Source organism: Aquarana catesbeiana, linkage group LG08 (genome assembly GCF_042186555.1).
Source record: "Aquarana catesbeiana isolate 2022-GZ linkage group LG08, ASM4218655v1, whole genome shotgun sequence".
NCBI lineage: Eukaryota > Metazoa > Chordata > Amphibia > Anura > Ranidae > Aquarana > Aquarana catesbeiana.
Genome location: NC_133331.1, coordinates 269575170 through 269590057, shown reverse-complemented (window position 1 = coordinate 269590057; position 14888 = coordinate 269575170). Strand labels below are relative to the sequence as shown.

The 14888-nt window shown below is 45.3% G+C and overlaps 1 protein-coding gene across 1 annotated transcript in view; it reads right to left on the bottom strand.

Moving 5' to 3' along the window:
* Positions 1-2154: 2154 nt before the first annotated feature.
* Positions 2155-14888, bottom strand: part of LOC141106470 (uncharacterized) — a 63031-nt gene continuing 50297 nt past the window's right edge. Inside the window, exons 9-10 of the mRNA XM_073597269.1 lie at positions 5590-5664; positions 2155-4958 (exon numbers count right to left, since the gene is read on the bottom strand). Coding sequence (XP_073453370.1) covers positions 4576-4958; positions 5590-5664 — 458 coding nt within the window. The 3' untranslated portion in view covers positions 2155-4575. The remainder of the gene's footprint in view (positions 4959-5589; positions 5665-14888) is intronic.

Sequence of the window (14888 nt, the reverse complement as noted above, 5' to 3'; positions counted from 1 at the left end):
GGTCAGTAATCTTCAAACTGCGTCCCGGGGGCCAGATGGGCTCTTTACTTGCTTTTATCCAGCACTTGGGGCACTATTTCATCCACTGATAACAACAATGGGACATAATCCCCTCCCTCCCCACTGACCCCAGTGAAGTAGCACAATTCCCGCTAATGACACCAATGACTCCAACGATAGGGCACAATTCCTCCCACTGACACCAAAGATGGGGCATTGCTTTTTCCCACTGATGCTGGGACCTTTTTTTTTCCCACTGGCCACAGTCAGGCACCCCAAAAATCTGAAAGATAGTAAACTGGCCCTTTGTTTAGAAAGGTTGGAGACCCCTGTTCTAGATGGTCATGGAAGTTTTAGAATGAAATAAATATCCCTCTCTTCCTCTCTTGTCTTACCCTCTTCGTTTCAGCCTTTGCATTTTTCAAAGGGGGTGTGAGACATAAATACAAGAGCTATTCAACAAATGGGATTCAAGCCAATCATATTGACACTGCAACCTAGTGCAGTAATGCTGGAGGTCAGCAGGTTTCACCATGAAGAAGCCGTACTTTCCATCCAGAATTAGAATTCATGCATTTCTGGGTGTAAATGAAAGACAGACAGAGGAAACTTTCCAATATTTAGCCAATGACATTATCATCTCATACTCACACTGGTTTTCTAGTGAGCTCAACAATGATCATGGAGTGAAAAACTGTGTAGACACGTTTGACAATGGAATTTGGAATGATAAGAATTGGGGAGAGAAGGGTTTTGTCACCTGTGAGTGTTAAGAGATGGCAAATCAAATAAATCACATTCTTTGTGATCTTCAAAGACCCTGTTTTAGCATCTATTTCTCTACATTCTTGGCATTCCCCAACGGGCCTCATTAGACAATAGAAACACTGTCTCTAGCATTTTGGGAGTCTGAGGAGAAGACTATGACATAAAGTTGGAGAAGTCAGGAAGACATTGAAGTGTTCTTTTGGGTTTTTTATGCTTATTGGAAACACAAAGGACACTTTGTGTAGTTGAAAATTTGGTCAGGATAAATGGTGTCCTCATTTATGAGAAATACAGGCAGATACTTTTCCATCATGCCACACAATCAGAGAGGTGTGTGATTGGCCCCAAATGTATTCTGCAGCAGGACAACGACCCCAAACATACAGCCAATGTCATTAAGAACTAAAGAACTATCTTCAGCGTAAAGAAGAACAAGAAGTCCTGGAAGTGAGGGTTTGGCCCCCACAGAGCCCTGAGGAGGGTGACATCAACTCTAGTGATGCCACTAAGCGGAATGGTTTCATCTTGGATTTAATGACATGCTGATCTTTCCATCCATGCAGTGAGTGCAATCTTGTTTTTAATACTAGATTTTAATAAACAGCCTAAAATTCAAACAGAAGCAACAGTGCTGCTACCCATATAACATACCGATGAAAGAGCTCCCGGGTGCCCGATTCACAGCCGCTTCACTGAGTGCATATAAAGAAAAATGATCCGCACACCAATAGTTGCTCTTAAAAAATCTTCCCCTTTATTGAAGAACCACAGTAGACAACCACAGATAAGATTAGTTGACGCGTTTCACCCTATGAGGCCTTAGTCATAACTCTTTAATAAATAGTCTACATTAAGATGGTGAAGCCCTCTTTTTCATAAGCCCAAACAACCCATTGGCTTGACAACCTGAAGTTCTCATATGGCTAGTTCAACAACCAATCAGACCTCTTTCACCTTCATGTTACCAGACATACAGTGGATGATTTCTTATTGGTTGTTAGAGCATACTGCCTCCAGTTCATCATAACTGCTCTTTGAACTGACCAAATGTGATTGTGGTATGCTAACACATGTTTAAAACAAAAAATGAAAAGTCAACTAGGCGTATGAAACATTTTGTCTGATTTTTTTTTTCCTATGATCACATTTTTTTGAAAATCAGAAGAGTTATTGCCCATGTTCACCAAAATTAGTTCCGTTTGTTAATGATTTAAAATATGTTTTGTAAGAAAATGTTAAAGGAAACGTGCACTATTAGAAATATAGAACTATAAAAAGAACTAACTTGGCTCACTCTGACCACAGTACTTTCTGAACTACTGATCTAGAACAAGCATGGAAATTTGAGGACCAGGACCCCCGATCTGGGTTTTTATTTATTTAATGTTCATTAAAAAAAAAAAAAAAAAAAAAGTTTTTGAAATTGCTTTTATCTCTTTTTAGGTAATTTTTGTGAACGTTTATAGCTTCCCTAAATGATTTGGCATGGTGGACGGATAACTAGCATTTTCAGAAGGCCAATTTTGTGTAAGGGCCAGTTCACACCACATGCAGTCCAGTGCGTTTTTTTTTCTGCTATAAAAACGCATGAATAGTAGGTTATATGGTTTTTAATTGCATAGTTCACACCAGTGCAGTCAGTTGCAGTGCGTTACTGTTCTGGAAAAAAAAGTAGAACATGGTGCATTTTGTCTGCACTGGACTGCAATGGAACGGGGTAAAACACATAAATAATGCACTGGAACACAACTAAATGCACCAAAAACGCACTGGAACACACATGTCCTTATTTAGGGCCAGTTCACACCATAGACATGCAGTCTGGATGCGTTTCAGATGCATGCACATTTTTTACGTGTTTTTGATGCATTTCAGTGTGTTTTTGATGCAGTCCAGTGCATTTGTTCCCCCTCTTTTTTCTTAAAGGAGTTGTAAAGGCAAAAGTTTTTTTTTATCTTAATGCATTCTATGCATTAGGATAAAAAACCTTCAGGGGCGACTTGACAGGTGACTTAGCCGCCTGACAAGTCGCATCCCGTTCTGTACTATGGAATCATTCTAATAGGAACGCCTCAAGTCGCTCCGACTTAGAAAAAGGTTTCTGTACTACTTTGGGGGCGACTTCAGGCGACTTGCATTGACTTCTATACAGAAGTCATTTTGCTAGCCGCCGCTGAAGTCGTGTGCAGGTCGCCTCTGTGGGTCGCGCTGCAAGTCGTGCCGCCCCGTGTGAACTGGCTCTGAGTATAACATGTTTATTATTTTTATAAAAGAAAAAATAAATAAGACTTTACAATCACTTTAACCTTAAATAAGGACATGTGCGTTCCAGTGCGTTTTTGTGCATTGCGGTGCAGGTGTTTAGGTGTGTTCCAGTACAGTCCAGTGCAAGAAAATGCAGCATGTTCTACTTTTTTTTCTGGAACTGGTACACACTGGAACTGCCAGCACTGGTGTGAACTAAGCCTCTGAAAACCATATAACCTACATCACATGTGTTTTTGATGCAGAAAAAAAACGCACTGGACTGCATGTGGTGTGAACTGGCACTGAAGGTTAAGAAAAAAGAAGGGAAAAAATGCACTAGACTGCATCAAAAACGCACTGGAACGCACCAAAAACACATGCAAAAAATCATCCGGAACACATCCAGACTGCGTTTCTATGGTGTCAACTGACCCTTAGCCCACGTTCACACTGAGGGTGGGTTTGAAATCGTGCAAGCTCAGCTGAACTCGCATGATTTCAAACTGGCATTTAAGTCCGACTTTGGAGCGATTTGACAGACATCTCTGTGGGTTCATGCACAGATGTCTATTGAAATCGCCCCAGAAGTCGCCAAAGGTAGTGCAGAAACTACTTTTGGGAAGCAGTGTGGCGCCGCAAAGTCGGCGGCGCACCGATTCGGAGGGTGCCATTGTCGGCAATAGGCTCCGATTTGGCATGCCATTTGTCAAATGGCATGTCAAATTGGCCCAATGTGAATGCGTGCTAAATGTTATTTTAATGCAGATTTCCATTAAAGCGAACTTGTGGTCTGTCCATGCAGGTCAAAGCTCCCGTGTTGTACATAGTCATCTTCAGTTCACCCCTGCAATTCCACAGAGTAATGCCGCGTACACACGATCGCACATTTTGACAACAAAATCCATGTTTTTTTTCCGACGGATGTTGGCTCAAACTTGTCTTGCATACACACGGTCACACAAATCTTGTCAGAAATTCGGAACGTCAAGAACGCGGTGACGTACAACACGTACGACGAGTCGAGAAAAATGAAGTTCAATAGCCAGTGCGGCTCTTGTGCTTGATTCCGAGCATGCGTGGAATTTTGTGCATCGGAATTGTACACACGATCGGAATTTCTGACAACGGATTTTGTTGTCGGAAAATTTGAGATCCAGATCTCAAATTTTGTTTGTCGGAAATTCCGACGGAAAATGTCCGATGAAGCCTACACACGGTCAGAATTACCAACAACAAGCTCCCATCGAACATTTGTTGTCAGAAATTCCGAATAACACTTCCTATGTCTAGGTATTGAGGAGCCTGTGACTCCCCTCCTTTCTACTCACTGGGTGCCTAAGTAACCAGCCACAAAGCCCCACATGAGAAGGAGAGTCCTAAGCATTGTGTAAGTTTCATCCAGGCCAACTAGGATATCAAATTAAGCTTCCTGTGGTGAGTAGGTTAAACAATAACGGGAGTCAGGATGGGTTGGGAATTCAGATAAACAGGTTCACTACAGAAGCTGAAAACTTCACTAGATCCATAATTACAGGGTAGGATCATGGAATTTCTGGGGATTTAAAACTCACAAATGACAAGATGTTCGTTTTCACAAACGTAGTCATTCCATTTTCCGCTATTACGCATCACTACACAGTCCTCATTTATTCCTTCATAATTATTGGGTTCTCCGGAATCCCAGTTTTTGTAGGTGATGACCACGTTGTTGAGATATTGGAAAACTCCATCTGTCTTTTTGTCGTTTATACCAAGGATTGCATCTCTGTCATATTGGTTGCGAACGGTAAGAATGGCATTATTCTGTGCCCAATTATAGGGTGAGGCAAGCTGACCTCCGTTTTTAGCACAAATGGTTACGGCTTCATCATAAGTGGCTATAGCGCCGTTTGAAAGGTAGATTTTGTCGCCGCATCTGGCTCCTCCCTTAAGATATCCAAAAGCTAAAGGGGACAAGAAGGGTACATTACATAAGGAAAGAAACCTCTTTGATCGTAGAACTGTAATTTTGTTGCTTAATAAAAAAAAAGGAATATATTTTCTCCTGGACGATTACCTACTTAGCAGGTAAATGTCATTGCCTGTTTCTTTGCGGTAGATACTGGCACAGGTTGCCCCAGTCAATTCCTGAAATGGTGGGAAGGTCTACCTGATGTAATGTGGTCTACCAGGCTGTTAGAATGCCCCCCCCCCCCCGTCTGTGTTGGTTTTCCCCAGTCTCTTCCCACAGATTTATTAAGAAAAAAGAACTGTCTGTGCTTCCAGACAGCATCTGACCTCTTGCAGGCTTGAACTGGAAATTTCCGACTGGTGGAGAAGGTACTCTAGACAAAATGAGGCCCATTAGTAGCCTAAAGGGTCAGTCTGCTCAAAAGTAATACTTCAGTCTTTGGCAAATGTTGGAGAGGAGAACCCCCAGACAGTCCCTTCTATCTCTCTACTGGTGATATCTTTGCATTAAGATTCTGGGTCGTTGTGTCCATTATGAGGCTCACCATCCCTGTGCTGGCTTTCCAGGTCTACTGTTTCCTAGGGGTGATCATGGTTAATCTTAATTTATAGTATCCAGCTAACCTTTTCTTTGCTGTTCTAAGCCTGATTGTAGTCGCTTTTCCAAATTCGAGATTTGCTTTTTAAGCTCTTCAAACACTAAGAAAAGAGAAGCAGATTGTTACTCAGATAATTCACTTTTTAGGTCCTCTGTACTTTGTGTTTACATGGTCCATGTACAGGAGTAGGGATGAGCTTCGTGTTCGAGTCGAACCCATGTTCGACTCGAACATCGGCTGTTCGATCGTTCGCCGAATTGCGAACGTTATGGGCCGTTCGCGCTAAATTCGTGTGGCGCGTCACGGCCCATAATTCACTGCGGCATCGCAGTGCATTGCTGGCTGATGATTGGCCAAGCATGCACTATGACCCGCATGCTTGGCCAATCACAGCGCCGTCAGTAGAGAGAGCTGTAATTGGCCAAAGCCAGGGTGGCTTTGGCCAATTATGGCTCAGGGGATTTAGTACACACCCCACACTATATAAGGCCGCCTGCACGGCGGCCCTGTGTAGTGTGTGTTCCGGTGTGCTGAGAGATAGAGAGAGAGAGAGACAGTGTCATTTGATTTGAGTTAGATAGATTAGGCAGAACAGTCAGTCAGTTAGCTGCACTTACAGTGTATTGTGTATATATATGCATCCCAGGTGTTGCATATATATATATACACTGTATTCAGTTTAGCTAGATCCGTTCCTGTTATCTTCTATCTAGACTATTTACATTTAATGCAGTGCGTCCTGCTCACAGTGTTCAGCTAGATCCGTTCCTGCTATTTACATTTAGTGCAGTGCGTCCTGCTCACAGTGTTCAGCTAGATCCGTTCCTGTTATCTTCTAGACTATTTACATTTAGTGCAGTGCGTCCTGCTCACAGTGTTCAGCTAGATCCGTTCCTGCAATTTACATTTAGTGCAGTGCGTCCTGCTCACAGTGTTCAGCTAGATTCGTTCCTGCTATTTACATTTAGTGCAGTGCGTCCTGCTCACAGTGTTCAGCTAGATCCGTTCCTGCTATTTACATTTAGTGCAGTGCGTCCTGCTCACAGTGTTCAGCTAGATCCGTTCCTGCTATTTACATTTAGTGCAGTGCGTCCTGCTCACAGTGTTCAGCTAGATCCGTTCCTGCTATTTACATTTAGTGCAGTGCGTCCTGCTCACAGTGTTCAGCTAGATCCGTTCCTGCTATTTACATTTAGTACAGTGCGTCCTGCTCACAGTGTTCAGCTAGATCCGTTCCTGTTAAATTCCTACTGACCGGCAGGCTTGTCTGGTTACAGTATATAAAGCTACCTGAAGAAAATTACAGGTGTTCTATTTGATCCTATTAGTACCACGGTCAGGCAGCTAGACTATTTACATTTAGTACAGTGCGTCCTGCTCACAGTGTTCAGCTAGATCCGTTCCTGTTATCTTCCTACTGACAGGCAGGCTTGTCTGGTTACAGTATATAAAGCTACCTGAAGAAAATTACAGGTGTTCTATTTGATCCTATTAGTACCACGGTCAGGCAGCTAGACTATTTACATTTAGTACAGTGCGTCCTGCTCACAGTGTACAGCTAGATCCGTTCCTGTTATCTTCCTACTGACAGGCAGGCTTGTCTGGTTACAGTATATAAAGCTACCTGAAGAAAATTACAGGTGTTCTATTTGATCCTATTAGTACCACGGTCAGGCAGCTAGACTATTTACATTTAGTACAGTGCGTCCTGCTCACAGTGTTCAGCTAGATCCGTTCCTGTTATCTTCCTACTGACAGGCAGGCTTGTCTGGTTACAGTATATAAAGCTACTTGAAGAAAATTACAGGTGTTCTATCCCAGCTTAGTGCAGCTACAGGCCATTAGTATGTCTGGAAGGCCAAGAAGGAGAGGCAGACAGTCACAAGCCAATAAGAGAGGGCAAGCAGGCTCTGTGTCTAGTGCTGGTCGTGGAGACGGTGCATCCTCATCAGCACGTGGCCATGGGACACGCTTGGCCTTTTTTTCGGCAGCTGGCCATGTTGAGCCGCAACATGCGGAAGACTTGGTCGAGTGGATGACCAAGCCGTCCTCATCCTCCTCATCCTCTCTCACCCATGCCCAGGGTGCTTTGTCTGGCAAAGCAGCGGCCTCTTCCCTCAGCTCAATGTCATCAGTGACTCCTTCCCTAGCTCCACCATGTCCTCATGAGGATTCCCTCGAACTGTTTGACCACAGTGTTGGGTACATGCTCCAGGAGGATGCCCAGCGTTTGGAAGGCTCTGATGACGATACTGAGCTCGATGAAGGCAGTAACATGAGCGCGGACAGAGGGGGTGCCCAAGAAGGACAGCAATCTGGCAGTCATGCTCCCCCTGCTGCAGCATACTGCCAGGTTTGCTCCAGTGATGAGGAGGGAGGGGATGATGAGGTCACTGACTCAACGTGGGTGCCTGATAGGAGAGAGGAGGAGGAGGAGGAGGAGGAGGAGGAGGCGGCAGCACATCACCAACGAGGCAGGATGCCCTCCAGGGGCCAGCCTAAGGGCAGCACATTGACTGCATCACACCCCAAAGCTCCACATGTGCAGGGCGCTGCAGTCTCTGCGCGTTATTCAAAAAGTTCTTTGGTGTGGGCCTTTTTTGAGACGAGTGCATCAGATCGCACCGCTGCTATTTGCAACATATGTCTCAAGCGTATCTCGCGTGGCCAAAATATCTCCCGCTTGGGTACCACATGCTTGACCAGACATATGTTGACCTGCCATGCAGTTCGTTGGCAAGCGTATCTAAAAGACCCACACCAAAGAACAAAGAGGATCTCTCCTTGCTCCTCATCAGCTGAGATTTCCAACCCCACTAGACCTTCAGTCCTCTCTGAGACCTGCAGTGAGAGGAATGAAGGTGTAGAATTAGGTGTGTCACAGCCAAGTACTTGTGGGCAATCTGCTTTTGGTACACCGACGTCAGATTGTACCAGGCAAATTTCCCTGCCCCAGCTGCTGCACCGCCGAAAGAAGTTTGCTCCCAGCCATCCACATGCCCAGCGGTTGAATGCTAGCTTGGCAAAATTGCTAGCACTTCAACTGCTGCCTTTTCAGTTGGTAGACTCTGCCCCCTTCCGTGAGTTTGTGGAATGTGCGGTTCCTCAGTGGCAGGTACCCAAACGCCACTTTTTCTCACGGAAGGCGATTCCGGCTCTCTACCGGCATGTGGAAGGCAATGTCCATGCCTCGCTGGACAGGGCGGTCAGCGGTAAGGTGCATATTACCGCTGACTCATGGTCCAGCAGGCATGGACAGGGACGTTACCTAAGTTTCACGGCGCATTGGGTGACTCTGCTGGCAGCTGGGAAGGATGCAGGACAAGGTGCAGTAGTGTTGGAGGTTGTTCCGCCACCACGCCTCCAAAATGCTGATTGTGACACACCTCTCTCCTCCACCCCCTCCTCTTCTTCTTCCTCCATGGCCTCTTCCTCGGAACCAGCGGTGCTCCGTAGGCGTTCAAGGGGCTACGCAAGTACGCAGGCCAAAAGATGCCATGCGGTGCTTGAGCTGGTGTGCTTGGGGGACAGGAGCCACACTGGGGCAGAGGTTCTGTCAGCTCTGCAGGGGCAGGTTCAGAGGTGGTTGACGCCACGCCAACTTAAGGCAGGAATGGTGGTTTGCGACAATGGCACCAACCTCCTCTCTGCCCTCCGACAGGGACAAATGACCCATGTGCCCTGTTTGGCTCACGTCCTTAACTTGGTGGTGCAGCGGTTCTTGGGCAGGTACCCGGGCTTACAGGATGTCCTGAGGCAGGCCAGGAAAGTCTGTGTGCATTTCCGCCGGTCATATAATGCCAGTGCTCGGCTGACGGACCTCCAAAAGGAGTTTAACCTGCCCAAGAACCGCCTAATCTGTGACATGCCCACCAGGTGGAACTCAACGTTGGCCATGCTGCAGCGGCTGCACACGCAGCAGAGGGCCATCAATGAGTACCTGTGCGACTATGGCACCAGGACAGGGTCAGGGGAGCTTGGTTTTTTTTCCCCACGCCAGTGGGCCATGATCAGGGATGCATGCACTGTCCTGTCACCATTCGAGGAGGCCACGAGGATGGTGAGCAGTGACAGTGCATGCATCAGTGACACTGTCCCCCTTGTCCACCTGTTGGAGCACACGCTGCGTGGAATAATGGACAGGGCACTTGAGGCAGAACAGAGGCAGGAAGAGGAGGACTTCCTTAGCTCTCAAGGCCCCCTTTATCCAGACAGTGTTCCTGCGTGCCCGCCGATCACACAGGAAGAGGACGAGGAGGAAGAGGAGGAGGAGGAAGATTGTGTCAGTATGGAGGTGGAGCCTGGCACTCAGCATCAGCAGCAGTCTTTAAGGGATCAGTCCCAAGAAACACATGGACTTGTACGTGGCTGGGAGGAGGTGGCTGCGGACCATGTCGTTCTTAGTGACCCAGAGGACTCCGGACCGAATGCCTCAGCAAACCTACGCTGCATGGCCTCCCTGATCCTGCAAAGCCTGCGTAAGGATCCTCGTATTCGTGGTATCAAGGAGAAGGACCAATACTGGCTGGCAACCCTCCTTGATCCACGTTACAAGGGTAAGGTTGCGGACCTTATCTTGCCATCGCAGAGGGAGCAGAGGATGAAACATCTTCGGGAGGCCTTGCAGAAAGGTCTGTGCAACGCGTTCCCAGAGACTGGGAGGTTACAAACTCCTGTTTCTGGACAACGTGTTGCTGAGGCTTCGGTCAGTCAAAGAAGGAGCGGTGGAGAAGGTGGCCGTCTGACCGATGCGTTCAGACAATTTTTTGGTCCGCAGCCCCAAGGTATGATAGGTTCCAGCAACCATCGCCAGCGTCTGTTTTACATGGTGCAGGAATACCTAGGGGCAAGATCAGACTTGGACACCTTTCCCACCGAAAATCCTCTGGGTTACTGGGTCTTGAGGATGGATCACTGGCCAGAGCTTGCACAGTATGCAATTGAGCTACTGGCCTGTCCTGCATCCAGCGTTCTTTCGGAACGCACATTCAGTGCTGCTGGAGGCGTGGTAACCGATCACAGGGTGCGTCTGTCCACCGACTCGGTCGATCGGCTGACCTTCATAAAAATGAATGAGTCTTGGATCACCACCAGCTACCAAGCACCTGATGCTGATGTAACCGAATAATTTTTTTTGAAATCTCAGATCCCTTCAAAGACTGCCTATGCTGATGCTGAGTGACTATCCCTGAGTAATTATCCTCTTCCTCCTCAATCATCACGCTGATAGCTTGTAAGAACATTTTTGGTTCTGGGCGCCACCACCAGTGCCTAAGGCACAATTTTTCAGCCCCTGTTTAACAGGGGCGTGTAATTACAATTTTTGATGTAATACTTTGCAGCAGGGCTCGTTCCTGCATTCCAACTAGAGTGTCTGTGAGGGGTTGCAGTGTTGTGGCACCAGCACCAGTGCCTAGGGCCCAATTTTTCTGCCCCTGTCTAACAGGGGCGTGTAATTACAATTTTTGATGCAATACTTTGCAGCAGGGCTCGTTCCTGCGTTCCAACTAGAGTGTCTGTGAGGGGTTGCAGTGTTGTGGCACCAGCACCAGTGCCTAAGGCCCAATTTTTCTGCCCCTGTCTAACAGGGGCGTGTAATTACAATTTTTGAAGCAATAATTTGCAGCAGGGCTCGTTCCTGCGTTCCAACTAGAGTGTCTGTGAGGGGTTGCAGTGTTGTGGCACCAGCACCAGTGCCTAAGGCCTAATTTTTCAGCTCCTGTTCAACAGGGGCATGTAATTACAATTCTTGATCTAATATTTCACAGCAGGGCCCTGTGAGGGCTTACAGTGTTGTGGCCACAGCAACACCTAAGGCCCAAATTTCTGCTGAGTATATAGGGCAGGACCCTACTTTCAAACATCTAACTTACAAACGACTCCTACTTGCAAACGGAAGGAGACAACAGGAAGTGAGATGAAATCTACCCCTAGGAAGGGAAATTCTCTCCTGTAAGAGTTAATATGGGAAAACAATTTCTCCTTTCCACTGATGCTTTCCAATCCTTGTTCCACAAAAAAACCCAAATTTTCAAAAAACATTTTTCATTGGGACAAAAAAGTGAGGTGAAATCTTCTGAAGAGGAGGAAAGACAGCAAAACAAATGTCACAGGGGTGATAACCCTTCCCTATGTTTTCCAAAAAGCTTAGAAAAGATTTTTTGGCTGGAGCTAAACACGTTAAAAATGTTCAAAATTACAAACAGATTCTACTTAACAACAAACCTACAGTCCCTGTCTTGTTTGCACCGTCTGTATACTGCTGTTCAGAGTATATAGGGCCTGGTGGCCCCACACCTTTCCTTATTTTAATTTGGGTGCGGGGTTCCCCTTAATATCCATACAAGACCCAAAGGGCCTGGTAATGGACTGGGGGGTACCCATGCCGTTTGTCTCACTGATTTTCATCCATATTGCCATGACCCGACATGACATTAAACCTGCAAGCAGTTTTAAATGAGATTTTTTCCTTTAAAAATGACATTTGGTGCAGGGACTGTTCTAAACATGGGAAACACGCGTCACTTTACAGGCATACTATAGACACCCCCCAGGTACGATATTTAAAGGAATATTTCACTTTTTTTTTTTTTACTTTAAGCATCATTAAAATCACTGCTCCCGAAAAAACGGCCGTTTTTAAAAGTTTTTTTTGCATTGATACATGTCCCCTGGGGTAGGACCCGGGTCCCCAAACCCTTTTTAGGACAATACCATGCAAATTAGCCTTTAAAATGAGCACTTTTGATTTCGAACGTTCGAGTCCCATAGACGTCAATGGGGTTCTAACGTTCGTGCGAACTTTCGGTCCGTTCGCGGGTTCTGGTGCGAACCGAACCGGGGGGTGTTCGGCTCATCCCTATACAGGAGGCTAAACTGCTAGCAAGACTTAAGATGGTATGTGAGGTCAGGCAGTTGGCAAAGCAGGAATTGTTGACTTCAAGTAACTTCTGAAGTTTGTAGAAGAAGAGAGCACCACAATATTGTTGACTGAAAAAGTCTATTTGTCACAATAATGCTTTACAATACAGCCAACAGAATACAGGGTTTTAAAGTGGCTCCTCTCATCAGGGCTACAATAAAACATCCAGATCAGCCTTTCACAACCAGAGTCCTGTTGAACCCTGTGGAGCTTGCTAGGGGTTCCTTGGACAATGACCAATTTATATCTCTCAGATAAGTAATCGCTGACAACAATGATTTTTTTAGCCACCTGTAAGGCAGAGATTCTTCCTAAAGACCACACATATAAGGGTCATTATTCCCCGTGACATCATGCTAATGCATCAGGAGCTGTAGCTATAGTAATTATTAGCAGGGGTTCCCTGTGCCTGGAAAGTTATATCAAGGGTTCTTCAGTGTTTAAAAGTGTGAGAATGGCTGATCTAGATTAACATTAAGCCTTTAAGAGGACATTCCCCTCTTTTATAGAAAAAAGGCATGAATATCTGAAATAGTGCACCTAGATACATACACTTACCTACTGTACCTCTATGTTGGCTCTTCTTCTCTTTTAGCCTTTTTTATGGTGCTTCTCTGCTGTCTGTGCCCCAACTCCTGCATTGCTTTTTTTAAAAAAAAACCTTTCTTGCAGCTTGCAATATGGTCATATTGCGTGTGCGTAAGATAGCATGCATGATGTCATGCAGCTCATCTTGCACATGTGCAGTGCAACAATACGATCACGAGATCTCTCAGATTAGGTTCAAGTTCCCCTGAAGGTACTGATGACGTTGCTTTCCCAGGGGGCAATCAGTGCAGCCGGGGTTTCCTCATTGACACATTAAGAATTGTATTTATCAAGTAAAACTTTCTGGTTCAGTTGTTTTTATTAGGTTTTCAAGAGTAAGACCATAAAGTGCACACAAAGGCTTTGTGACCACAGCTGAAATACAAAGTTTGAGTAAGGACATACAGAAAATATGCGGGTTTCACAAATAGAAAAAAGTACTCAGGTCTTTGGATTTGGTTGCAGAATCAAACATTTAAGTATTCCAGTGTAGGAAAATATGCATCCTGGTTAAATATGGTATTTGTGGTACAAAAGAGTAAGGGAGAAAGAAAAGTGTGAGATTAGGGAGGGACACAGGGAATAGAAGAAGAAAGGTAAGGTCGAGGAAGGGGTGTGGATCAGAGAGGTGGGAGGGTGTAGGGGAGAGTCGGATGGGGGGAATTTGGGTAACTGATATTTTTGTTAAGTAAAAATTTCATATACTATTACACATCAGATTTGCACTGCGGATTTTGGATTGTTTAGGCGTGAGTCCTACCTTTGAGACTATCTGAAAAAGGCTTTTACATCTAGTTGTGTAATAATCTATTTGGTTGGCATGTATATTCCAACCAATTATGGTGTTGTACCTTGAATTGCATGTTAGGATCTCAATGTCAAACTAGATGTGGATTTGGAGTCATGATGAATGGAGATTCGATTTTTAACCACATCAATACTGAGCACCAATTTTCAGCACTTTTACGCTTTCAATGATAATTGCGCGGTCATGCTACGCTGTACCCAAATGAAATTTTTATCATTTTGTTTGCACAAGTAGAGCTTTCTTTTGGTGGTATTTATTCACGACTCCGTTTTTAATTTTTTGCGATATAAGCGAAAAAAGAGCGGAAATTTGGAAAAAAAACAATATTTTCTTCTTTCTGTTTTAAAAGAAATCCAATAAATCAAATTTTGTCATAAATTTAAGCCAAAATGTATTCTGCTACATGTCTTTGGTAAAAAAAAATTGTATAATAATTGGTTTGTGTGATCATGGACATATGTACGCAGATGATCATGTACAGATGTGCGCAGGTGATCACGGACACATGTGTGCAGATAATCATTGGGACATGTGATTTTACTGTTAAATCTGTGGGGGACAGGTGTTTTTACTATGTGGGAACATGTGTGTGGGGACATGTGTTTTGGGGACATGTGTGTTTTACATTGTGTACATGTTTTATTTGTGTGTTTTACATGTGTGTTTTACACTGGTGATCATTGTGTAAAAAGCTGTAAAAAAAAGCTCATACTCACTAATCACCAGCCGGCTGCAGCGATCCGCTCTCCTCACTGACAACTTCTGTGTGAGGAGAGGAGAGCCGATTGTCTAGCAACCGGCTCTCTGTTTACATCACATGACGGCTGTGATTGGACACGGCCATCATGTGATCAGGAGAGCCAATCACAGAGCCCTCCTGTCGTTTAGAGATGCGCCGTGTCCGGGTGACACGAGTGCATCAGGATCGCGATTCGCCTCCTTCTGAGGGATGTTCCTGAACGTCCACTCAGAAGGAGATAGCGCCCACCCGGCCGTTTATGTGCAG